General features: G+C 50.5%; 1 protein-coding gene across 3 annotated transcripts in view; it reads right to left on the bottom strand.

Annotated features, from left to right (window-relative positions):
• Positions 1-27,500, bottom strand: part of LOC125948320 (semaphorin-5A) — a 110,611-nt gene that overhangs the window by 44,757 nt on the left and 38,354 nt on the right. For all 3 annotated transcript variants that reach the window (XM_049674261.1, XM_049674262.1, XM_049674260.1), the window contains exon 4: positions 22,132-22,231. In XM_049674261.1, the coding sequence (XP_049530218.1) occupies positions 22,132-22,231 (100 nt within the window). The remainder of the gene's footprint in view (positions 1-22,131; positions 22,232-27,500) is intronic.

Here is a 27,500-nt window from a genome sequence, read left to right on the forward strand (position 1 = left end):
GTGAGCGGTAATTTGTCTACGAAAATGAGGTGCCCACCGGTTGATTCCGGCATCGCACAACCTTGCTGTGACTGGTGCCAACGCACACACACACGTGCGCGCACGCGCGTGGAGTCAGATATGCATCTCTTACTGCTGGTACGCGACCTACGCGTAGGTCGTTCGAGTGCACCCCAGTTCAGGCGACGACGACGACGACGACGACGGTCGCGGAGTTGCCGAGGAACAAGTTTTTTCGCACATCGAAAGCGACCATCGCCTGCGGACTCGCACATGGCGTCAGCGATTCGCAAGCAGAGAGACGCCAGTTGCCGCGAGTTGCCGCGAGTTGCCGCCGACACCGATTGCGCGACATCGCGTCACCAGCATCGTCGCCACCGTGCCACCACCATTGCACAACCAACCAACCAACGAGCACCTGAGCAACCGAAGACAAGAGAGAGACAGCGCCGCAGCGAGAGCCTATCTTACTTCACGATCACCGATCGTGGTGGAGAGCAGATGTTTTCGAGCTTAGACAGTCCGAGGACGAGGTTCACGAGGCAATGGGAAGGTGGTTAGATGGAGAGGGGAAATTAAGTCAACGAACTTCAACATCACCTCACGAAGAGAACCGCAGCAGCAGCACGGTTTACTCGGTTCTGGCTGCAGAAGATGCCCGAGCGCAGAACGTCGAGGGTGGGCTTAACTCATCACCAGTCGGGTCCAAAAATGGACACCCGGGATGCATTGATTAATGGGAGAAGATGTTTTGGAAGTTCCCAAGTTCCCAAGTGTAGAAAGGGAGCCAAACCGGACACATACACACTGGATTAGGCTGAGGATCAGTTACCGGTGGGCGTTAATGGGCTGCTGAGTTACAGCTGCACTTAAGAGCGCTGAGAGATGGTTCCGAGATCTGACCGATGATAGTTCTCTGGGCAGCTCCGCGACTCTATTTTGGTATTTCGATGACAACTCACCTGGAAAAAGAGAGAAGAAATGATGCCATATTAGATATCGGATCGTCTTACTTGACGTAACAGTAAATAAACAAACGAAATTCATTCGAAATGTAGAAGTGAGACTTTAAGCCCACATGCATCTAAGTCTTTTTTATCTTTTTTAGCTGTCAGATCCCCTTAAAAGATCTCCAAAAAAGCCAAAGTAAGATTGGATGTAAAATTCCCTTCCAAAAATATAGTTTGTTTAACTACTGCAGACGGTATTAAAGAACTCAAAGTATGTACTTCAAGTACTTCGAAAGCGCCGAACTGGCGCCCCGTCCTTTCTGTCCTTCAGTGGAATCCCGGGAATGCCGCGGTAAGGGTAACGCAATTACCACCCTGCCACCATCAACCTACACTAAAAACCTGATCGAACGTTGAACAAAAATTCTTATTTCGAAACCTTGCTTCCCACACGAAAGGGAGACACACAAAGTGGCAACAGGTTCACCAACAAGGGGGGCCCCCCGATCGCCCCCCCGTGGAACACCTGTGACACACGCCCTATCCTACGCAATCGGCCACAATCTGGACCGCGATGGCCAGATGTCCAACCCCGCCAGCATCCCAGAGTGAGCGACATTCCATCGGGTAGGGGGAACATCCCCCAGATGTTCCCACATTATTGGAGCACCGTCCGAGGCCGTCGAGGCGAAGGAACAAATAACTCCGCCGAACTCACACATCCACGTCCTGCATCGTCATTTTTCATGTCGCCCCATTATTTGCTCTCTAATTGAGCAGCTCGCAGGTTACTTGGTGCACCCGTGTCCTCGTAATGTCCACCGAATGCTTCAAAGTCTATCGAGAGCGCTTTTAACGAATGTTTCTTTGTTGCGCTCGCCACATACAGCTGCTAGCTAAGGCAGCATTAGCTACATTAAGCATAAACATTAAACAAATAGCACATCGAATCGTGTCTAATAGGTTCGTCACGGCACACCGCTTCGCGTCTAATGAGAAAGCGCGCGCGCGCGCGAATGGTCACAGCATCGTTAACAGCATAATCGCGCTCGCATCGACGCAACCGGGAGCCAAATAGAACCCTCCTTCCCTCTTCCTCCCTCCAACAGGTATCGCTTTCTTCGTGATGTATGTCATATCGCTGGCTTCAAAAAAGGGATTCCGTGCCAGCGATCCTGTTCCGTGCTGTAAAGTCTCTGTATCTCTCCGGGCACACCACCTCGGTTCGGTTTTTGGTCGGAGTGAATGGAAATGGAAAGAAAATAATGCCACCGGCAACATAAACAATGTAGTGAACCCGAACTGCCGAATGCTGCTGCCTCCGTCCGGTTCTTCAGGTTCAAGCGTCACTTTCACAACTCTCGGTACACAACAAAACAAGCCCTTCCGACCCTCCCGACCGACCCACACTCGAATGTGGAAGAAAAAACGTCGACGACGTCGACGACAAGGGCTGCTTTTATGGGCTGCATAAACAAATGACGAATCGCGTGGTCGCTTTGCACACACACACAGACCGACCGGCAGTGATGGAATCCGTGATTTTCGTCATTCAAAGTCAAACGAACAGCGGAGTGCGGAAGCGATTTGCATAAGAAGTGCACTTCAACCCGCTGAAACAGATGTCACCGAGAAAGGGACGCGATGTTGTGCGTTGTTACCTCCCCCGCAGGCCTACCAGGCCACCACCTCCTTCGATGACGAGGTTGCTAATTGATATGCCAACCGAATGGGACATTGTTGTTGTCGTTGTTGTCGCGACTGCGTGCCCAGCGTTCCGATTCACTTCGATTACGAGTGGCGCATTGTAATTAACGTCAATTGGTGCTACCGAGCGGGACTGCTTGGCCTGGTCGGGTGGTTCCTTATCAAAAGACATCACAGCTGATCGATCAATCGAACTAAAACGATTATGCAACATTATGCTGCATGATAAACATTCATTCCGGGCTCCATTGGCGGTGAAGACAAGGTGTCTCGGTGTCATTCGCTTATTCTAGGCGCTACGTAGCACCGAAAATGTGTCTTTTGAACAGCCAGACATGATTCCATTGTGATAGTGTTTCCAATAATTAAAAGCCCATGGAGCCAATCGTTTACAATTCGTAATGTTGTGTAAATTGTTTTAAATGTTTTTCTTTTACAGGCAACCATAAAACTCGGAAATGTCGAGCAAACATGAACCTGGAGGGTAACGCCTCCTGTTCGGGGCGTAATAACATCAGTTTGCTGCAGCGGCAGTTGAACAAAGTAGACATTGGTTGGTCTCTGTAATTAGCTACACTCCGGGGGAGAGCCTTTGATAAATGCGGGAATTCCAGTGCCGACCTCAACTATGCGTGCGCGGCCCTTCGATCTTCGATGCAAAGAGGAATTAATACAGAAAGAGCGACCCCACTGCAAGCAGTATGCTCGATGGCGCCACACTGGCCAATCGGGCTAGACACCGTAATTAGGAGTTTGTCCTTTGAGCAACTGCGTAAGCAACGGTTTGCGCTCGTGCTCTCTCATTCTCTCTCTCTCTCTCTCTCTCTCTCTCTCACACACACTCACGCACGCACGCAGCACCGTTCGATCGGATTAAGCGGTAGCCGAACGCAGCTAGATCGCGATCCGCCAAGCAAGCAATCGAGTTCGTCGCCTACTGTTCGACAGCCGCTTGAAGTCACTCGTCGTAATTCACGCGGTCGGGATGCTACGTTGCGATGCTCTCGACTGTGGAGTTGCGATCGTTCAACAATCATCACGGTTCGCCCTTGGCTCACATAAATCATTGGCCAAGTTCAGCCAGTGACTCCCTTTTCAGCACCACCACCACCACCAGCAGCAGCAGGGGGTGTCCCTCCCTCCTGTGGGTGACCCCACGTGTCACCGCGAATGCAAAAAAATCTCACGCCACGGGGAAGGTGAAGGTTCACGAAAACATCGCAAACACAAACTTCTCATATTTTACATCCCGCCGAGTGGCCGCCGAGTGGCCACCGATCGTCTCCCTTCCTTCTGGGTGTGCCGGGGTGGGGCAGTACAAGCTCCTGGGGGGTACTTTCTCATTTCTTTTTTATCACGTTTGCTGCACTCCCGCTGCATGCAAATACTAGGAAGGAGGATCCGGAATTTAATGCAGTGTCCGCTGTCGAAGGAAGCGAAGCGAACATCTTACTTTCCTCGGATCCCGAATCCCGGAAAATCGAATAAATTCCAAGCGGCTAACGATGCAAATCAACCAACAGGGAAGGTCCCGCCGCAAATTCATTACAATCAGTGGCATCATCAGTGGTGGTATCATCATTCGTCGACGTATCATTGACCGTAGAGAAGTGACCACAAAATTAAACATTTTTCGGATATCTCTTTATGAGAGCGATCCCCTTCTGTTACGCTGCACCGACCACACACACACGCCGGACCGCTGCAGGCGACAGGATGCTGCTGGATCGATATCTACAACCGAACGAGCGTGCGATTCCGTTCCGCGAACACTCCGTACACTCTTTACGTACACTTCATTTTCATTTCATCGTGGCCAACACAACGCTTGGCACTTGACCCCTCCCGTCAACTAGGGCGGTGTGACGGAACGTAATTGGACAATTACCCCCAGGGCTCGTGTGTGTGTGTGTGCGTGTCCTGGTATGGGAGTTATTTTTCCACCATTTTGACACTTTCCTCGGCAGCGTTCCTGCGTCCGGATGATCGATTGCACACTCGACTGTGTCTTTGACGTGTGTGTGTGTCCTCGTTTTTTTGTCTTCAAGTAGTGAGAGGTTTGAAGGAGAAGGGGAGCATAGTTTCGCTGACGCATGCGCTTAATCGGTTATTACCGGTTCCGACCGTTACGATCTACACTTACGCTCGCGAAATCGATTATCAAGCACCGGACGATGCGCATCCAGGGCCCCCCAGTGCCGGGAGGGGGAGTTTATAATCGACAGTTCGGGGCACTTGGAGTGTAATGGAGTCCCCGTCCCACCCTCCCAATTGGGGATGAATTATGAAAATTTGAAACATTAAGTCCCGTGCGTCGAGTGACCTCATCAGTCTGACGTTTATTTATTGTGGAGTCCCTCACTCACTCACTCACACTGACACACTGACAGCCGTTCCCCGTCTGCCGAGGACTCGTTATCCTTTGCTGACCTTTTTACTGTTGCTGACTGAGGTTTTTACTGGTTTTTGCCAACGCGAACAAGAAGAAAAAGATGAAGGAAAAACGAGCTCCCGAGTGCCGCCCAAGATAAGCGACCGCCCCAGCGACAGCTGATGACTCGCGTGGCGTTTTACGGGGTTTGACCTTTTTGGACCTCACTCACGCACTTCATTACCCCTGCGCCCGGTCCCGTCCCGGTCTGCCCACCGCCTCCAGTTAGTGATGCTTAAGACTCCCGCAACTCGTCTGCGATGTCGTCTTCTGGGAATCAGCAACACAACACAGAAGAACAAACAATATAAGGACCATCTCGCGTGTGTGTGACACACATTGACTGATCGCTTATTCTCTCTCTCTTTCTGTCTCTCTCTCCATGTCTGTCTGTTTGGCTCCCCGCAACGTCATCGTAAATGGTGATGACGCGCCGGGAAGAGTGCCGCATCTCTTCTTAATCTGACCACAACTAAGGCTTAAGACAAGAACTGCACCACAGGGAGGGGGGAGAGGTTCCCCAACAACGACAACTACAACAACAACACACGCTAATTACACGTTTCAGCAGACTGTCAACTGGTCAAGCTGCTCCTCCAGGTCCTCCCGGTTAACCCGGTGCCTGGAGGTGGCCATCCAGTGACCAGTACCGTGTGCCTACCTCCAGTGTGCGTAAGTGCATCACCGTCGTCGCCGCCGCCACGAGCGGATGGGACCGCCAATAAATTGAGATGCTTATCGGCGGTAGGTTAATGTCTGTAGGCAGTGAAATCGAGGTCGTGCGGCGGTGGCGGCGGCGGCGGTGATGATGATGGGGACCACGAGGGGTTGCAAAATTATGATGATAGCCCCATGGCGTTGCTTCATGGCCCGGGCCCCAATTGTCTCCCATAAGGTGACACCACATTAAAAGCCTTCCCCCTACAATGCACCACACACGCTGTATTTTGTGAGATGCGCCGGGCCAGAAGAAGTTGCTCCAATTCGTAACCGATCGAACAGAAGAAGATGAAGAAGAAGAAGTGAGAGAATTGCGTCAACCTTGGCACCGGAGAGGAGCGCTTCTCGCGATAGCCGTCGCGATGCAGGTCAGTAGTCAAGTTACCTTGGCCCCGGCATTCAGCATGGCCGGGGCGCCAGGACGAAACTAACAATTTGTTCCAGTTACCAGTTCCAGGGGGTTTGCGGATGACCGGGAGGCCGCGGCCACTTCCTGGCGTGCGCTCGTAATCTTTCAAACTCCCCGGCGGATCAGAACGGGGTGCCAACGCTATACTTAACCGTTAGTGGTGAACGTAGCGGAAGGAAAGGAAGAGGAGAGAGAGAGAAAGTGCATTGGCCAGTGCGCCCCTTCCCCCTCGCCCTTGGCCAGCCTGCATTGTGCTGAGTGCTTTATTTTATTTGGATTTCCCTTTGGAGTTTCGAAGAGAGGGCGAGAAGCAGAGGAGATGGAGTTCTTTTCTGCATTCGCTTGTCCAACCGCAGGAGCAGACCAACCACCACCAGGTGTGCCACTTCCGACCTCGCGAACCAACGTTTGCATTAGCTTCGAGCGCAACAATCACGACGTGGAAGGCATATGGCGGCCCAGTGAGTGCGTCCACCGACGCCCGTGATTATTCGCCCAAGCGAAGTGCGGTCCGGAAGGTGGGGAGGCGGCGTGGTACGGAAGTAGGGTAACCACTGGGCAGCTGCTGACCATTTAGTGCTGCCAGCTAGGGGAGCCAGCTAGCCAGGTAATCGCCGCTCCGCCGGAATGGACTTTCGCGGCGATAATCATAATTGCAGCGCGATAGGATGCAGCGCCGAGGGGATTTAGCTCGGAAGCATTGTGAGTGCTGCTGCTGCCGAGTCAACGGAATGGCTATGCACACTCCAGGAGGGTGCACCGGAGAAAAGGATGTTGAGATGCAATTGCTGTGCATTAGGGGGAATGTTTGGTAGCCAATTTGAATAAGAAGCGAATATTAAAATCATATTTGAAGCGTATTCTATGATGTTTTCAAACCATTTTAATTCAACATTTTTTACCATAACAAGCATTGCTAACAACAAAGAGCAATTACAAATAGAAATATACCGATTGATTTGTCATGGATTTGCTTATCTATAAAATATAGAGAAAATGATTGTAGCGTATTAATTAGCAAGTATGAGATGACTATTAAACTTTTTTTACAGAAAAATCTCTTGAAAAATCAAGCAAACTTAAAAAGAGTGAACCAATTTTTTCAAAACTAATGTTTTCCCCAAAATTTTCAATCCCAAAATGTTATCACTAATGTTTCAACACTTATGGTTTAATAGATTTTAGCTCAGAGATTTAGAGACCGAATTAGATTCAAGCAACAATTCCAAAGTAATTTGTTTGAATCCCACATTATTACGATTTCAAATTTGTAAAACCGAAATGAACGACACAACATAACACGAAACAATGTCCCGCTAACAACGCCGCAAAAAAGCAACAAAAAACGGAATGCATGGCACAAAGGGAGGCAGCTCCGCAAGGTTCTGAAGTTATTTAATCTGCACCACGACAACCCATAAACCATAAACAACGAATCAAGAGCGATGCCTACAGTCAGCCAGCAAAACCGCTAACACAATGGGGCGAACAACAACAACATCGCATACGATCGCTATGGAGCATACGAAACGAGAGAGCATACATTACTTTTTGCCAAAAGTGAGTGTGCGTAGGACTACGGACCACGGAGTGCGGGATTAAATCTTTCAGCATTCAGTCCGCAACGCAACGGGGTCATAATTTATACACGTAACACACCACTCCTCGCTTCCACGCAGACCATGCGGTGGTGGTGGTGAATATGATCGCGATCGCAGGCGTGAAGCATTGCGCGCATTTCGCATTGCGCGTTTCCGGGAAAGTATGGCTCTGGAGTTGACACTCAAGTGATGTCGGCGGTCGAAGGACCCCCCCGCCGCAATGGAACCATAAGTTCAAATTATTCGTTTACAGCATCAAGAGAAAGAGAGACAGATAGAGAGCAGAAAGCAGAACACTCTAAAGGACGATTTAAAGCAGCATTCTACATATCTTTTCAGGGTTGTCTTTTCCTGTTTTATGCTGCACAACCATTATCAATCAACTCCGTTAAGGGTCTAACAAACAAGCGAACGATCCATTTGCTCCCCGCTCTAATAGTTATTCTACAAGACATTAAACAAACACGGACGACGCTGCACATTGTATAAATGAATACGATTAGCCCCGAGGCTCCTACTGGGACTCCCTTTGACAAGGGACTGTGTGCTTCACCTCGCGGGCGTGGATCATAAAAAACCACCCGCAAAAATCTTCACCACGGAAAAGGGTGTTGTTGGCATAATTTAAACGTTAAAATATTATGGCAACGCACGATCACCGAAATTCATTCCCTCCGCCGGTTTTATTGTTCCTTTTTTTTTTTTGGCGAACGAGAAACGTCTGCCACATCCAAAGCGGGAGGAGGAGCATCGGTTCCCGTTGTTTCCTGCGGAACATATCATCATTTCAGACAAGCGCACCTCTCGTGCGGAGGCTTTGGCAGGCAGCCTATACGGTGCACTCGGTGCACACCCAACCGGTTGACTGCTTATCGGCTGTCAGCCATCTGGCTGCGGCGAACAGAGCCCAGACCGTCCATGTCATGTGCGATACTCGCTGAACGCTGAACGCGCCCCGGAACGTCATCTTGTGGCTGCTCGACGGTTCGGCTCCGGCGAAATGGTTAATCACAGTGCCCTCTGGCGCGTACGAGGTTAACAGAAGGAACACACGGAGCCCTTACGGACCGCCCGATGCCCAACGCCCCAGCAATCAACGCCGGGAAGCTGTCAGAATCCCGCGTCTCGTCTCGCCCCGGGATTCGTTGTTGCACCGTGAGCGTGAGTTACGTAAAAAAACGTAAAACCTGGACTCACATCCCCGCAAACCATCACCAATACATATCACACCCGACGGTCGGGATGATTATTATGATTAAAATCGATCTTTCCAGCGACCAAGATTTATGCGTACGCGGTCGATTGGTCGATCGGTCGGTCGTCCTAGACTACCGCGATCTGGTTCTCGCGCTCCAAGCGAGATCCTTTTTTGGTAGCAAAACGGCGATGCACGACACACTGTAGTCGGTGGTCCAATGGGACCTCCTGACCGCGATCCGAACGATAAAAAAAGATATCCGGCGCACCCCGCGCTAATTATACACACACGCGCGCACACAATGGGCTTTAATATGTGATAATAGCGTCCATTAGGGTGCTTTCCGCAAGAGAACCCCCCTGAGAGGCTATGCATGTTGTTGCGATCGCGATTGATTCTAGAACGCTTTTCCTTCGAAAGCGAAATCCATTTCGTTTCGCCGAAAAAACCACCGGAGATAACGATCGCCGACCGGGTGGCGGTCGCTTTAAAAAATCTCATCAAAACCAAACGCACGCATTAGATCTCCTTCCTGCGCGGAAGGTCTTCATCCGCAAGGATTTATCAGATTAAGGAAAATTAAATTTTAATTATCGTTCAAGGTAGCCGACGGCGAATCCGAGATCGTCGCAACCGCAGCATATCAAGCAGCAGTTTAAACCTTTATACGATCGTACACAAGACACGAATCTCAATTGTCTCAAAAATCCAGAAAGTCAACATCCTTGACAGCAGCTATCGACGCTATGGCGAGCTACCGTACGGGTTAAGCGATAAACTGGAATTATCGTTCCGAAAGGATAATAACGATCATCCATCTTGCAACCGGGCGTTGCAACTGGAACGCACGAACACATAAATCCACCCACAGTGCCACTGCCAACCGGGCCACTCAGCGGCGCCCTGGCTATCAATTCTCGGTTTCCTATCAGTGCGATCCTCACGCATCGCAATCGACCTTGATCCAGTTCCGCACGGAGAAGAAATCGCACTCGCCTGCGTAGCGCCAGTGTAATGATCACCTTGTTTACCCTTTCTCCTCGTGTCGTCCAGCTCCTCATCCTTCTGCCCTAACAAACATCAGTTGGGGATCAGCAATGATCGAGTGGTACCGCCGGTTGGACCATCAGCAACGCGTCATCTGGCGTGGCGCAACAGCTGGCCGTTGTGTGTTTTGTGGCCGAGTGGCCATAGTGTGTACTATTAATTGACCATGTCACACGACATGATTTATTGCTCGCGTACAAAACGCGTGCGAGAGGAGTGAGAGAGAACGAGAGACTTGGAGGTGAGTTTTGAGGATTTATGAAACGGTTCGGTTTCGCAATCACCACCGCGCCACTGAAGCGATCCTCATCGGCTCATCCTGGTCATCGGTGACGATCTGCATTCGTTTCACTTTTGCATGCCAATCGGGTTCGTCGCTTTATCATTTTTTACTTGCATTGATGTCTTTTGTGTCCATTGGCAGCAAATGCCTCGCAAAGGTTTTCGATGCTTTCGATGTCGTTTTGTTTTCCTCTTCCTTGCTTTTTTCCTCTTCTTCCTCTTCCTTTTCTCTTCTTCTTCGACAAGTTACTAGCGGGTCATAAACTGTTGGCAAAACATCTGTTCCCAAATGGCGGCATACCGCGACCGGCCGCCCGGTATGTGTGTCTTGTCGTTTCGTTATTCATTCTGCAAACATTGCCCGCGGGCCGCAGACTCATTTCTCTAAATCACATTTCTGTTCACTTTCTTTCGCCCGAAAGCAAGATTCAGCGGACGGATCGTGTCGAGCGCGTTCGTGTTGTTGCTGTTGCTGTTGTTGGCGAGCCATTAACGATCAACACGATCGAATATTAGCAGCACTGCATCACTCTAATGGGCGGTCTTCTGTTGGCGGCGGTCACCACCCGGGAGTGTCGAGCTGCTTGCATCGAAAGCAAAAACCGCGCTTTTCACAAAATGTCCGCCACCAAGATTGAAGGCTGCGCACCGTCGTTTTTGTGTCTAATGTGTGCCTTCGATGAACGGTCAAAAGTGCCAGCCAGCTAGCCGCTATCTGGTGTGCTTCATCGAAAACATAACTCGCATCGCGAACGCGCATGGATCACGCCGGAGCTGGAACGCGGGTGCCGGGGGAAGGTTAAATGTTCGATCCAGAGACGCACGTTAAGTGAAATCGAAATCCCTTTTTGACACAGTTGCTACCACCATCTCCTGATCGGGATCAAACGGGTTACAGCTCGATCGTGGCCGGCCTCTGTCGATGGCAGACTTTCGGAAAACCAGCGCCCCCTCTGCATCCCCGGGAATGATGATGATGCATCGACCGGTGTCGGCGTCGGCGTATCGTGTGGCCGATCGATCGATTGAGCGAGGACTTTTGCCAGGTCCTGGCAACCCCGGCCACCGGGCGCTCACCGGGATGCAATCAGTTGCGGGCTATCGGAAACATTAATCAAAACATTGACCAGCTGGACACTATCAGTGGCTGATAAATCGCTACAAATTCAAACAGATGGCGATACACTACCGGCTTACACGCCAACCCTCGATCCTCCTCGATTGCCGATCGCTCTCTCACACACACACACATACAAGCTCTGATCACGTTCATCGAAAGTGATTCGTTTCGATTTCGGATGCAATCGGCGATCGGGCAAATGCGGTCCTCATAACATGCTGGAGTAGCTGCTAGTGCAGCTGCTACTGCTGCTGGTGACACGGTGGGGTCCCGCGAGGCGTTTACTCTTGACACATAAAGCAAACATAAGCAACACAGCCGAGGAGGAGCGCCGCCAGTGGCGTTTAACAACCGCCAACGGCAACGACAGTCACAAAACTCGCTCTCGAAACAAGCCCCTTCTACGAAATGCAATGGAGCTCGAGGCGACTGGCTGCATGTTGCTGCACCTTCCTGCAGACCAAACCAACTCAAAATCAAAACTCAAACCTCCCAGAGGGAGTGCGGACGAAACGTGTATATAAACGCGTTGGTGAGCGTCGGCTGCAAATGCAATTGCAAAAAGAAGAAAAGAAAAGTTGATCGTCGGTGGTGGTGGTTGACCAGCGGTTGCGGTTCCGCCTCGGCATCAAGTTGTCAGTTGAGGGGCTCCCCCCTCACCCCATGAGAGGGTGTGGTTCACACACACACACACACACACACACGAAGCGAATCTTCGATCTCGAAGGAAGAGCAGCGCTCGATCGATCGCTCGCTCACTCGCGATCACGAGGATCGCCAAATCTCGGCTCGGTGCATGTGTGTGACATGCTCTCGGTACCAGATCCGGAACCACAGATGGTCACAGAAAGTTGCGCTGGCGCTGGCTGTTGTGTGCTGGAAGTGTGTTTTTAGAAATTCGCAATTCATCTATTCGCCCCTGCGTTGCGTTGGTGTGCGCGTTGGAGGTTCAAGTTGTTGTTGTTGGTCTAGCACCACAAGATACCACACGATCGCAACCTGTTATACCAGTATTTGTAAAATGTTTTCATGCTGCTCATTTTTGAATCGAATGTTTTTCGCCGAACAAAAAAAAAATGATTTATGCTCTTTAAATAGTGTAAAGTGATCTTCAAACGCTGTTAAACCGAGAAACATGACAGCGCATGTTTCGCTTTGCTACAACAATTGCATCACCAACACGGCAAACGAGAGCAAGCAAGAGAAGAACCACTTTAAGCTACATAATCATCAGCACGGTTTATTGCAATTAACGCAATGAAACATCCATTTACACTGATTTGTAACACCTTTTATCACCCAGCCAGCCAGCTAGCCCGGGCCGCCCCAAAAAACGGTTTTCCACTGATCATGCTGCTGGTGGTGGTACCGCAGCCAAAGGTCACCGCTGGCGGTGCTGCCTGCCTTTCGTCTATCCTTTCCATCATCACCATCGTCATCATTGCAGGTCTATTTGCGGCCGGCAAATTATAGACCTCCCTAAATATCAAAATATTATTCAATTTGCGGCTAGAAGGAGGAGAGTTCCTCTTTCCTCTACCACCGTCTCGCTACCTCGCTAGCGGCCTCACTACTGCAGCGCGATGACGACAGGCAGCAGCATGAAATCGAAAGTAGGTCTCTCGTGTAGTAGCTGCCGCGTGCCGCGTGGCGCGCGTTGCGAACGAACGAAGCACCGCGTCTCGAGGTTCTAACCGAGCAACGATATCTTTATGCGCCGCATGGGTACCAACCACGATCTCGCTGCTACATCTCACTGCCGGAACGAAAATCGAATTATATCGTTAGCTGCAACGGTTCGCGCTGCATTATGTAAGCGCTCGATTGTTAGTGCATTGGTGGTGGTGGTGGCCACATTTCAACTTTCGACGATATCGTCATCGCTGCGGCTCGTTAATGGTCACAGGTTCGCAGTGAAAGACCTCAATGCTCGGAAGCAGGAAGCCTCACAAACGTGTTTTCGGTGCCCAACAAACCAAAAATTAATAAAAGCATTTTAAAGTGTCATAATGGCGCATTGAACCATTGAGCTTTTGTGCCAAATTCGGGGCCAGCAATTGTGCACCCCCTGTGACAATCATTGAGGATCGTGCAATGTTTTTCTGTCGAGGAGAGAAATTCGAAACGAAGAAACGTAAAGCCCGGTAACTCCTTCGCTCCTTCACATATCATAACAGAAACATAACCTTCGGATGGTCGGAATGGTCGGAATGGTCCCCAATGCAATATCGGGCTGGCTGCAGACACTATCAAGGTATGGCAAGGCCGCCGCCGCCAGGGGTCCTCCTTTCGAGGAACAAAAGAAGAAATGGACAAAAGAACCACATAATCTGCTCCAACCCTGCTCGACGGCGGTAATGAATTTCGAGCATAATAAGTAAAATGAAACAGAGACGAGACCGGGCCAGACTGCAACCACAAAACATACACACATGCACACACACACACATCCCTCTGAAAAACGAGATGATCTTTGAGCATTCCAGGGCACAGGCCAACCGTCCAACATCTCGAGCCAAAACCCCAAATGGTCTCATCTGAAAGTCGTTAAAATTCAACATTTTCTCCCCCAAAAAGAGGTGCGAAATGTGTTGCCCGCCCTTCCTCTTCCACTGTCTCTCTTTCTCTCTCTGTCTCTTGTGCTTTCATTCCTTTCGCATCTTCGGTGTCTTCGCGATCAACCATCGGCGATCAACCTGGCACACCGATCAGCGGGCGGTGATGAATGGTGGAAATTGAATCCACCTCCACCACCACGACCACTACCACCACTATGCACTATGCTGCACAGCGACGACGACAACAACGGTACGACGATGCTCGACGATGGTGTAGCTGATAACGATAAAGACACCAGCCCAAACTCCAGGTCAAACCGTGTATATGTATGTGTGTGTGTGTGATGGTAGTGACAACAACGAGCCCAAAAGGTTCATAAATAATAAGACAGCATTTGTACAAAGCATTGTGGTCCACCACCCCTTGGCCACCTCCTCTCTCTCTCTCTCTCTCTCTCTCTCTCTCCCCTCGCGATGGATCGAACATCTTTCACTTCCACTCGAACCGATGCGTCGAGATACCAGTTGGCGGCCAAATTGAAGTCAAGAGAGAAGAGGGCTTGTTGCTTGTGTCAGCGTCGCGCGGGAAGAACGCAGTGCAGAGGAAGGGCTGCTCCGTCCCCCCTCTCTCTCTCACTACAACCACAAACCCGGCATACCATGCTCGATCATTGCAGGATGCTCTTTACACGAGGAAAGTAATTTGTACGACTTCTCTCGGTTGCACGCGCACGACGTTCCATTCGACGATTTATTACCGGTTCGCTGGTTGGTTGCCCCCCTCCCCCCCACCAGCCCGCGTGGTTAACGTGGTTCCAGGATTCAGATTTTGGGCAGCCCTTTTTTGTTTTTTTTTTTTGTTTTGGAGCAACAATCCGGTGGAACCGGGTAAGCGCATGATTAATTGGAACCGTGTGGACACCGGTGCCTGGATTGCCAGCCTGGATGTAAGGAAATCATAAAACATTTTTAATATAGAGTATTATTCAATCGTGCGAGCAAAATATAAATTGTCTTTAAACGAATTTAAATCAATAATTATTATAACTCAACTCAACATAATCTATTACACAGAACGCCATTAGTTTAGTGTCCAATCAACTTCTATGCCATTGCTTTAACGCTTAGCAATTCATTTGTTTTCAAATGTATCTCAGAATCAAGTCAATGTCCTATGCTACCTTTAGTTCGTTTCTTCGGCGCACCCCCCAACAACATAACGCCCCCTTCCCTTTTCCGGTACATATTTGGACAAGCGAACGTAATGCACCCATATGCGAACCATAAATTGAATGCTTGTTGTATATGTGTCTTTCTCCGGCGACGCACGGCGCAAACATGAGGACCAACATAAAAGGAACCCAGGAACCAGGATCTTCGGCCGAATCTTAACCACCATAACCGAAAGCAAGGAATGAACCGCACCAAAAACCAGGATGCGATCAATTTGCTTCACCCAAAAAGAAAAAAAAAAAGAAAAACCCGGTCCCATAACCCAGCGGCCCGGCCATGCTGCGGCCATTCCATGAAAGTTTTTGGTCTTCGGTCGCCTCCAACGCCACTTGACCTGCACGGTGGAGGACACTCGAGTGAAAAAGAAGCCACAAAACAAGCCGCCCTCCCGAACCTCTGCTTCCTCTCGTCTTCGTCTTGCACCGAAAAAGGGATTTTCAATTTCCGCACGACAACCTGAAGCTTATGGGGGTTGCTGCTGGTGCTGCTGTTGTTGCTGCTGTCGGGACAAAGAGTAATGGCAGTTTGGTTCATTTTACGGAAAAATGCTCCTCGAACTCGCTACCATGACAACGCGCGAACGCACGGAGAATGCTGCGCGACGGACAGCGAACGATCCATTTTGCGCGCCAGTCGTGTGCGTGTGTGCGTGTGTGCGTGTGTGTATGCCGCCCTCCGGGGCGCGATCGTGGTCGCAAAAAGTGTAACTAATTAATTAGGTAACTCGCCGGACCAGTGGCCAATGGCTCGATTTGGTCCATATACTGCTACTGCCACCTGCGGCAGAGAAGAAGCCAGTGCTAGTAGTGCTACCGGATAAGGGGCGGTGGTGGTGGGTGGAAGGTGTGGCACAGGACGGTGGTTGGCGTGTTCAACCAAATTACCAACCCAATTAGTCGACGCAGCACCGGCAGGAGGGCGAACACGTGAACTCACACATGTACCCGTATTTCGTGGGAATGGAACGAAAGACTTCAATGCCGTGCCTGTCTAAGCGACGAACACCTACAGCAACGATGCCGGTACGCCATTGTAAATGGTCGATACTCTTGGTAGCTGGCAGAATTTAGAAGAAGAAGAAAAAACCTTCCTTAAAAGCATCCATCATCCAGCCCCGATATGTAAATCATCGGCATTCGGTTAGCAGCTTCTCGAATTGGTTGGTTAGCGATTTACAAATCGTTGTTGGTATCTAACGGGAAACAGAACGCTTACACTCTCACCACTCATCACCTCACAGCCAGCCAGAGGTTTCGAAGGTGGCCAACGGCCACCGCGAATGCCCGATGATCATTCATCAAAACCAAACGATGCCCCGTTCTTGCGCTGATGGTTCTTTTCATTTCGATTTTTTTTCTTTTTTCGATTTTTTCCTCTCTCTCTTTCCCGTTGCTTGCAGCAGCTCTTGATAAATGATGTGATAATTCCGTCCACTCAAAACACGCACACACACACACATACCCACACACACACGCACGCACGCATGAAGATCCGTTCTACAGACGAAAGCTGAATCCAATTAAAAACTCATCGTCAGTCCAATGATCTCAGGGGGGAGACCATCATCGATCGGTACACGATGACCGACCGACCGACCGACCGACCGTGCGTCGTCGGCTTCTAATGAGATTCAAAGCCACGACGACGCAACCGCAGCATTGTCACGACATAAGTGATCTCCGGTGCAGCTTCTTGAAGCGATCTGCAGCATCTTCTTCTAATTACCGAACGAATGAACGAACGAACACATGTCGTTGGTACGTTGGCCACGTTGGCCGCCGGCGAGTGGCTGTTCCGTGTTGACCAGTTCAAAGCCGAGACCGCTCAACAAGAGGGGAGAAATCGCAAATCGCTGTTGACCTAATCCCGTCCATCTTCATCGCGATCGTCGTCGTCGTCGGACGGAGATCAAACGCATCGGTGACACCGGACCAACCTTCGCCAAGTCTCCCATTTGTTGCCAATCATCGTGGCCATTAGATCGCGGCGGATGGGCGAGGCCCGGCACCGCATTTCGCTACGCATCACACACACACACACACACGCAGACCACTTGTCGCTCTGTTTGGCGATCGAAAGTTTGCGTCAAAAGATGGCTCCGCGTGTGTCTGAGCTGCGTCTCGATCATCGATTTGACCGACGATGATTTGACAGCAAAGGGAGCATGCTCCTCATCTCCTCTCCCTTCTCCTCCTGGGATGGAGGACTCGCAATTCGCATTCCGGCTGTCAGTGCGCGCGATCACCACACATCAGGATCCGCGGCGATATTTTGGCGAAAGCTTGTGCCGCTCTCGATCGATGCCTCGATGACAGTTTGGGCAGGCATTCGATCACATTTGAAGAGATTTCGAAAACAAGAACACACCCCCGCCCTTCCTCTTGCCTCCTCTTCAACCTTGATGTGAAAGGTGATCTTCTTGCCGACGGCGGATCAGGACACTCGCAAAGGAGAACTATTTTCTCTCACCTGATCGCGATGGAGTTTTTGGCGATGGCGGCTCTAATGCGCGATCGGTGCACAATCCCCCGTCACGATGAAACTCGCTAATGAACGTCTCGTGACCTCGCTTCCTCTACAGGATTAAGCAACGTCAATGCGCAAAGCAAAGGAGATTGATTTGCGGCGAGACATTGTTGCTTGCAAATCAGGTAATGAAAGTATCATCGATACCAAGGCACCCAAACGCTGCGCTTTGGGTTGGACAAAGGGAGGGAGTACGTGACAGACGGAATCATCGAAACCCTTCAAAATCACTCGAATGAATGGCGGTGACAAACCGAAAAGAGAAAGAATGGGAGAGAGAGAGGGAGAGAAAGTCGTCCTTCCATCCACTGTCACATCAAAAGTGTGTGTGTGTGTCTCTACATCACGTCGGTCTGACGCAGCATCTCCTCCCGTTTGATCCCGCAATGGCTTGATATTTGAGCCCTTTCGGTTTCGGACGACGACGATTCGCGCGATTCGTCTGCACCCTCGACTTGACATGAAATCGATCGATGGAAACCTCCTCACGGAATCGCATTTTCATCAAAAACCGTAACCGAATTGACGCGGAATCTCAGGCAGTCCTGTCGCGTTCCTTTGCTTTCGCTCCGACCTTCCTTGCCTAGCACCGGCACCGCACATGCCACGATAATCGATAGCCGTGATAAAGCGTGAAGATCGCAGATCATTAAGCGACACTCAACACTGAAACTCAACCCGAAAGAAACGCCGAAAGAACTGGACACTGGACACTGAAAAGCTCGAAAGCACAATTCACGGACCGGAAAAGTGATCCGGATTTCACTCTCCTCCTCCACCTTCCCTTCACTCCGGCCACACACACACACACACACACACACACACACAACGAAAACTCGGTGACCGCAAAGCGAAACATAAATACGCCCGTTTATTGTGACAATTATTTCGACGTTTAATATAGAGTTAAGTGCATGTTGCGGACCCGGACCCGGGCTTCCCTTTATCTTTTTTAAGGCATATGACAGCGACACACAAGAAGAGAGAGAGGGGGAGTTTGGCCGTCATGCAACCCCCAAAACATCCGTTCGGTGTGTCGTTGCAGCTTTTGGTTGCAGCAGCAGCGTGGCGACGACAATTGGAAAACATAAAAGCCAGGCCAACAACAACAACAACAACAAGGGGACAAACTGAGCGCGAACATTCACAAAACCGCGTACTGGCCACCGCACACACACACACACGCGCGCAAACGGTGTGCGTTCATCCTACGATTGCCACTTGCCGTCGGCCATCATTGTCGGCCACCGGGTTGGTTTCGCCCGCGGTTTGAAATGTCCGGGGACGATTCCTTTTTAGTGGCCGGAGGAGGACATTGGGCCTCCGTTACGCGGGAGGCTGCAGCCGGCTGGTTGCTCATAATTTTATCTCCATCGTCGTCGTCGTCGTCAACGTCGTCGCTGTCTTAACGTTCCAGAACCCGGATTCCGGATGGCGCGATAATGGTGGACGTGACCGTGTGTTAATGGCCACCTCACAACCACCCTCCGCCCCCTCTCCACACACACACACCCTCACACTGGTTGACATTGTCATCGCTGGTGAGAAAGTGTAGCAGTGTGTGGAAGAGTGAGGTCAAAAAAAGATATGAATGCCGGCCGGGCGGACACGCTCTATCGCGAGGCCTCCACCGAACCAAGCTGCGCCAGTGGGGCCGACCAGTGCGAAGCGAACCACCACCAGTACACCAGAGTGGTGTAAGTGGAGTTTTTGCTTATCAAATCGGTCCACCAAATTGCCGCGCGATAGCGCCATTCCATTAAACAGTGGGACGGTTTTGTGCACTGTGTGTGTGTGTACTCGTGTGTGTTTGTGTGGATAATGGTCATAACTTTGCAACCGAAATGAAGGTTTTTTTTGTGGGGTAGGTAGCGAGGACAGAGGGTTTCGCTTTTGTTGTTTTCCGTGGGATTCGCATGCGCACGCTATGCGTAGGTACCGTGTGTGCGTGTGTCCTATGTGGTGGATTGAAGGCCACACAGCTGCATAAAAGCGGTGAAAGCATAGGAGTCGTTTGTAGCATGCAGCATGCTGTGATCAACGATCCTGGGCTAATGGTTTCCGAATTTGATAAAATCATCAATAGGGACAACAAACTTCAAGCTGATTAGAAACAGAAATCGGAACTAGGATCGCGAAACAACAAACCGAAAAATTTGGCGAAAACCTACTGCTCGAAACATGATCCCAAACGAGCAACTCCCTAGTGCACTCCAACCCACTCAGACCGGTCATCTTCTTTATCTCCGAAATGTTCCCAAAAACGGCCGCCCCCCATACCCCTTCTGGAAAGGTGATCTTTCTCACGAAAGCATCAGCTTCACGTTTGTTGTAGTACAGCAATACACTTGAGAGCGGCATGTCGCGCTGCTTTGAAGGTAAAAAAAGGAGTCATAACGGGACTCCACAGCGCACATGATTCTGAGAAGCCGGAGAAAGGCTTCAGCTCAGGCGACCACTCCACACACGCAGACACACACACACGTACACGCACACACGACCACAGTCCAGTTTGGAGAGTTTGATCCTTTAATGGCTTATAGGCGAAAACGGCGCTCAACAACAGCAACAGTCGTCATCGGGTTCCTTGGCAAATGGCCGGCGATGTATTTTCATTTTATTATGGAAACAAAACTATAATTACCGGTTCCCGGATGGCAAAGAATAAGTCGACAAGTCCCCGGAACCTCTCTCTCTTCCTCTCTCTTTGCAAGAGAAGAGAACGGGCTGATGTAACACCGCCGATCGCCGATCGTCCAATTAGGTTGTAAAAAATGAAACCTTTCGGGCCGGTCGCGGGGGCATTCCGAAAAAGGATCGCGCATCATCACCTCGTCGAGTGCAACAAGGCAAGGCAGCAGAAGAACCGCGAAGCAACCAACCAACCAACCTGGCCACGTTCTCATTATGTTGCAATGTTCCATCGGCCTGCCTGCCGAGTTCACATTCTAATCGTGTGATCATTATCGTCATTTCATTCGTCAATTCCGCCTTCTGCCCGTGCCCGTGCCTTCCTGCCGGTGAAAGTGCTGTATCGGATCTATTGAAACATAAAATCGATGCTTGCCCAGGGCCCCCGGAGCACAATTTCTCACTTTTTCGCTCACTATCCTACCGTATCGTCGGCCACAAATCGTGCTATACCGCTCAAAGGGATGAGAAAAGCTTTAATGAGACACACCGAACGGGACGGAACTGCGCGATAAGCTGGTGCCATTGATGACGCTGCTGCGCCGCTGGCTGAATCGATGTATGCTCCTCCTTCCTTCCGGGATCGGGATTCCTCCTTCGGTCCGGCCAATGTTCGTCGCGTCGCGAACGCTCTATCCTATCGCGGTACTAAGCGGATCAGACACACGCGCGCTCGCGCTCATGATTGAGGCATCATTAACGTCCATGGCTTCGCCTCTCTTTCTCTCTCGCACACACTGCTACGAAGGAGATGTCGAAAGTTCGCAACATGCACCACCACCGAGTAGTCTTATCGTCCTGTGGGCACCACCACCACCAAGACGACGGTGTTAGCAGCCTCCCACGGTCCACACCGAGACGTTTACGACTGGCAAACGAACGAACGAACGAACGAGCAGCGGTCCCGCGAGCGATGATATGAATTGCCGAAGCATCACCACCGAAAGATCATTGTTCGCGTCCGATAATTATGACCGGAAGGTGAAATGAAAGTAATCATACGCGAGCGCGCGAGCCACGGAGCCGAACTCCGAGAAGACCTTTTACTTTCTCCCCCTTGACCGTTCCCTCCAACGGCCAGCCGGTGCGAACTTCCCGTTCGATCGTTACAATGCGACGTTACGGCGTGCATACGATCGGATGAAATCGATCCCCACCCAATGACCATTAGAGGGGTGAGCGGGTTGACCAGCTGCAGCGTTGGCCAGCGGGTCTCATGATACTCTGGCAGCTGGTTGCAGCCAACACACAGTGTTTTCGGTGTCTGGCGTACGGTCATTGTGGTCATTATGATATTTCTATCGCTCATTAAACGATCATGATTGCGTCGCGCGTGATTTGATGGGCTATTGACAAACCGATGCGATCAGAAGCATAAAGAGGGGGATGGAAAAGGGATGTTAAGCATCATTGGCGAACACAATGGGAAGCTAAGAGGTTGTGTTTCCTGTTTTCCGTGTCGCTTTGTTTCGATCATCTTGTGATGCAAAGACTCCAGAGCCATTCAGTACTGATCCTGAAGTGTCTTTGCAAAAACACATGTAATGCTTATGTAATAGCATATAGAACGTGGAACATAAAATGGCAATACTACCGCGACAACAACAATAACCGCGCTTCTATTGCGCAGTGTTCGTGACTTGTAGCATACTACTTACCTTGCACCAACCAACAGCTGGTCACCGGCGACGTCGATCAGCATCCGGGAGTAGGACGTCACATTCGGGTCCGTGTAGCGGTTGGCAGTCACGAGTAGATCTGTGAAGAGGAATAAAAACACATCGAGGCGAATTAATATCATAATTCTTCGCAACCACATGAAACGCGACATCGATCGAGAATACGGTGAGCATACCCGGAGCTGGCTTCTGTCGAGCGAGCATCACGAACGTCACAACCAACCTTTGAAACCCCTTAAACCCCCACACTCCACTCGCAGGTCGCTCTGCACTCGTTGCAAAGAGCATTGTATTGTGTGACAAAAATAAAGAACAAAAACAAATGCAACGACGAGGCTGCTGCATCTTGGTGTGCATTATCCAGCATTTTGTAATGTTTGCAACGAGCGCACTTGAGCGTTGTTTGAGGAAGAGATTACGCAGAGAACCTTTTAGTCTGCGTCTACACAACGTCTACGTCACGCGAAAACAATACTCTCCGTTTGTTGTTGTGGCGGCAAAGCAGCGGATCGGTGAGAGTTGCTCACTTAACAGGGAACCGAGAGTTTAATGGAAGTTTTAACCAACGAAGAAGAATGCGGCCATAATGCGTCACACTCTTACTTCGCCCTGAGTGCGCATTCCTAGAATATCGAAAAAAAGAAAACCCTCGAGTGGAGTTGACTTTCGAAAAAATCAATTTCTCAATATCGATCACGTCTTGGTTTTTGAAGGGAATCCAACCTTCCAGATGACGACGATGACGACGATTGGTAGTGGAATAGAATCGAATCGTGTCTCTGCCCTCCAACAACCCATTACAATGCGGCCTGCGTTGCGATTCCTAATGTGCAGCCAATGATCATTAATAACCAGCAACCGGCATTGGAGTCAGCGCCTCGGTCTGCGTATTTCGGTTTTCTAGCACGACCGCGCACCGGCACACCGTTCCATTCACCGTGGCCACCACCGTGTGTTTCATAATGCAGGCTCCGGCTCCCGGACTGCTGCTGCTGCTGCTGCTGCTGCTACTGCTGTTGATCCAGCCATGATTGTGCCGCATACTCATAAACAAGCCCATTGCCCATACCGAAGCCATTAGATCATTTGTTTGAACATTGAAGACTAATTATTGAACGAAGGCCAAAGGGGAGAGCATGCAACGCCCCCCCCCCCCAACCCCTTCTCCCAGAAAGGAAACCGATCGATCGCGCTGCGCTATGATTCGATTTTCATTACCTAGTTAGCATAAACGATCCGATGAGGCGGGAGGGAGGGAGTAATGCTCGCTCTGGTGACACTCCGCTCCATGGCAAGAGCCACACCACGAAGCGCACAGAACACGAGGATTCGAACCTCAGAACCCCAGAACCGAAAAAGGGAAAGGGAACGGGGAAATCTCTTGGCAAATCTAATGTGGTTGTGTGGTTGTGTGGTTGTGCTGCACGCCAACAACGACCACAGAGTAGTACTCTTGAGAGCACTCCACTCGACTCGAACTGTAGTTTCATAAGATTTTATCAATTTATTTAAATTGTTCTGCGCCAACTGGAACACAATCGAAACAGGGAGCGAGAAAGAGAGAGAGTAAGAGAGCGAATGAACGAAGGGGAACAATGGATTTCGAGCGCGTTAAGTCCCGGGGAATAAGTTATGGTTCCTTTCCCCTTCTTCCCACAGCACGGGACCCAGGATCCAACATTTTTTGTCCTCCGGCCACACGAAGACTTAGCGCAGCGTTCGGATCACAATGACACACCGTGACAGGGTTGGAGGGCGACGACATGATCTTGTGTGCCTGTGTGTGGTTGCGCTTCCCTCGAAATCCCGGCAGTGAATTATGCTCCGCACCGCACAGGAAACCTCCGCTGCAGCAAACTCTCCGGAGCGATTTTTCTCCTGGGGGGAACGAACGCAAAACGAAAGATTTGCGCGCTCGGTGCCGGCGACGAACCCACGGCATGCGCAAACCGAGCCACCCACCGAATCAATTCGCGGCTCGCGAGTTTTGTGTTTAATATTTCATTTAATTTCCCCGCAAATTCATACCAGAACATGCTGCGATATGCTACGGAGTCTAAGGGACTTGCGCGACAGTCACCGACCGCATGCGATGGTGCCATATGCGATGATGATGAAGTGCGCGACGACGACGATCGCCTTTCGAAATGGCCCCTCCGGTACACTCTCCTCTTCCACCTTCGCAGCAGCACATCTAGGCATCACTTTGGTCTCCTTCTCCTCCAGCTGCTGCTGCTGCTGCTGCTGCTGCTGCTGGATGGGTTCCTATTACCACACAAATTTATAGCTCGCGTTTCTACAAGATATTTTAATTACGCCTTGTAATTCATACCCTCGTTTAGGGCCCCGTCGTATCACGACGTTCATTTTATGCAATGGAGGACCCTTTTACACGAGCGGCCCACCAACCATCACCACCATCGTGCGGTCTCGGTTGCCCGCGAAGCCGGTTTCGACAGACGGACGCGCGACAGATGAACAACGACACGAGTGTGCGGCAAAGTGAAGGTGAAGGGGTTTCCAAAGCGGGGGGCGCACTCTGATTCCCGTGCTCCAGAGCAATTGCAGAGTGGAGCTTTAATTAAATATCATCCAGCTAGCACCGGTATGGCACCAGGCGCAGGGGGGCGCATTCGATCGCCTACTGCATCGGAGCAGCGGTGAGATGTCGCGTAAACATTAAGGCAGCAGTAGGATGCAGGAAAAAAAGCTGCCTGGCTGAATACTTAGTATTTGTACCCCACGAAGCTCCGTTTAATGCGTTGGTAGAAGGAAGTCTAAGCAGTTTGGATCGATACTATAGTTCCATAAAATGAAACCAAACCAACTGTGGTTGTAGTAGGCGTCGATACACCGAACTCATCATCGGCTTTACATGACCTACTGCTGAGCGGAGTTCATGTTCATGTTCAAATATTCAAATGCTTTGCACCAATACTATGTGTTCTTTTAGTAGTTTGTCAGTGCCTTTAATCCTTTTTGGCCTCAAAAGTAGTCTAATTTGCCACTAAATTCGGACAAGAAGGAACGGATGTCGGTGGAAACCTTTTTTCAAACTTCAATACTTCGTGTACGCTTCATAAGCGTTAAGATTATCCATCATACCATACATCCACACCATACCGTTATTTCGTTTACAACCGGCAGAGTTGAAAAAAAGTTGTTGAAAATCTAAAAAAAAGAATAGCTTTTCTGGCCTTTTTGAATAATTATCAATGATTACTTTTTATAGAGCGAGCATCAAACGAATATCATTGCTTGCAATATTATTTATTCTCAACCACGAAATATTTGTTTTCGATCGAATGTTACACTCAAACATTCATTGCGCTTAGTATCACTCATACTAGGACCAAGAACATCGTTGCTGTTCGATTTTCGTGTAGCAGCGCACATTGACGTTCAGATTATTGCACAGCATGGAAAATCTGATGGATAATTTTAACGTGTATGGATAGGCTTCAAAGACAGGACCATTCGTTTCTTGGTTTCCCTTTCTCTTTGCAACCATCTGGTGTCTCTGAATCATCCCGAAATCCGCCTTCCTGCCAAAAACCACTCCACGTGCGGCGGATATGATGGCTTCCGAAAGCTCCATTGAACTCCTCCGCCACCGAACCAGGGATCTAATCGCACCGGAAATCGTGTAAGTCACATATTTACACTAAATCCCGATAAGAGGCTCCCCGATTATCGGCAAGCTGTCATCGCGACGTTGAGCCATTTTAACGAACAACTACGCGCCAGCCCACGGCGAGTGCCAGCGAACGAGGCGGCATGTCAGTTCGATCGCAACATACCACCACTATGCGTGGCTATGCGCGACACCTGTTTGGTTAGCGATCGATCTGGTCGAGCGCCCTTATCCAATCGCTCCATCGCACCCTTCGGGAGTGGTGGCGGTACGCCGTCCCGGGCCGGTCGACTGGTGACACGAATCCGATAAAAGCTCCCAATTATCACCACCTCAGACGGTCAACACTATCTGGCTGGCTGGCTGGCTGGCTGGCTCGCTGGCTAGTTGGTTGGTTTGCCGTTTTTCTAATGCACTGGAAGCAAATGGTGCCAGTGACAGAAGGTACGGTTCGACTCGGCACCGTTGACCTTACACGGGAGTCAACGCGACGATAATGGCAACGACGACGACAACGACGTCGACGGCGGCGGCGGATGGCCATTTTGCCAATCGGTCAACAGGCAGCTCCTGGACTCTCCTTCACCACCACCTTCGCTCGCTGCTTTCCGTTAACAGGATAAGGTCGCCAGCAGAAACCGAAGACGAGTTCCCTGCTTCTCCTCCTTCTCCTGTTTGGTTCCCGGGACCACAATTGATGTTCGACGGGGGGGGATCCCGCAGGCACAGTACACGCACTGGCCGGCTGGCCAGTAATGTAGCAGTCGATCGGAGTGACTGGTGCCGACGACTAAGTAGCAACCGACTGCTAGTCGCCTAGCGACGGCACGCCACAACTGCCGCCAGACACTGGTTGTCACCGTCCATGACCAAGATGACCGTAAAAGGAACACTCGCCCTCCCTCTCTCTCTCTCGCTCTCTGTCTCTTTTTCTGTGTCTTTCCCTTCGCTACGTGCACACACACACACACACACACACACACACACACCTGGGACACTGGATAGTCCGTGCGTTTAAGAAGCAGAAGAACAAAAAACGGGGACGGGATTAAAGACAAAGTACACGGTGTGTGCTCCGCGGTCGAGGATCCGAATGCCGGGGCGCAGCAACACTCACGCAACTCAGCCCCCTGTCTTCCCTCTTCCCTCCCTTCGGTGTTCGCCACCACCAGTGCCATCCACGAAATCACGATCGATGAGAAACGAAATAAGTTAATTAAAGGCGTTACTCCAACCGACTTGCAGCGTCGTCCGAAATCAGATCGTCCCGTCGTTCAGGTCGCGTGAAATCCGGACTTGCGACGACCTTGCGCACGTCGTGCAACCCGGTGCATCCCGGTCCAAGGATTAACCCCAATAAGGCGCTGGCCACCACGGACGACGGGATGGTTTAATGAAGTCATTCCATCTCGATCTTTTCGATTCGGTTCGGCAACAACCTAGCCAGCAGGCCAGCCAGCCAGCCAGCCAGCCAGCTGGTTGATTGGAAACTGATCAAAACAACGGCCAGACAGAGCACAAATGCAACGCATATATCGTCATGCGTCAATGCACCTCCAAAACCAATCAACATAAAACAATGAACGGCGGCACACTGACGGGCCATTTCTGGCTTGGGCCGCGATCATAACTCATCCTGTCAAGACATGAGCACACACACGTTCGTCTGTTGAAATGAAAAATTACTCCCGATCGCTTCATTTTCATCAGGCCG

The sequence above is a fragment of the Anopheles darlingi genome, chromosome 2, assembly GCF_943734745.1.
Source record: "Anopheles darlingi chromosome 2, idAnoDarlMG_H_01, whole genome shotgun sequence".
Classification (NCBI taxonomy): Eukaryota; Metazoa; Arthropoda; class Insecta; order Diptera; family Culicidae; genus Anopheles; species Anopheles darlingi.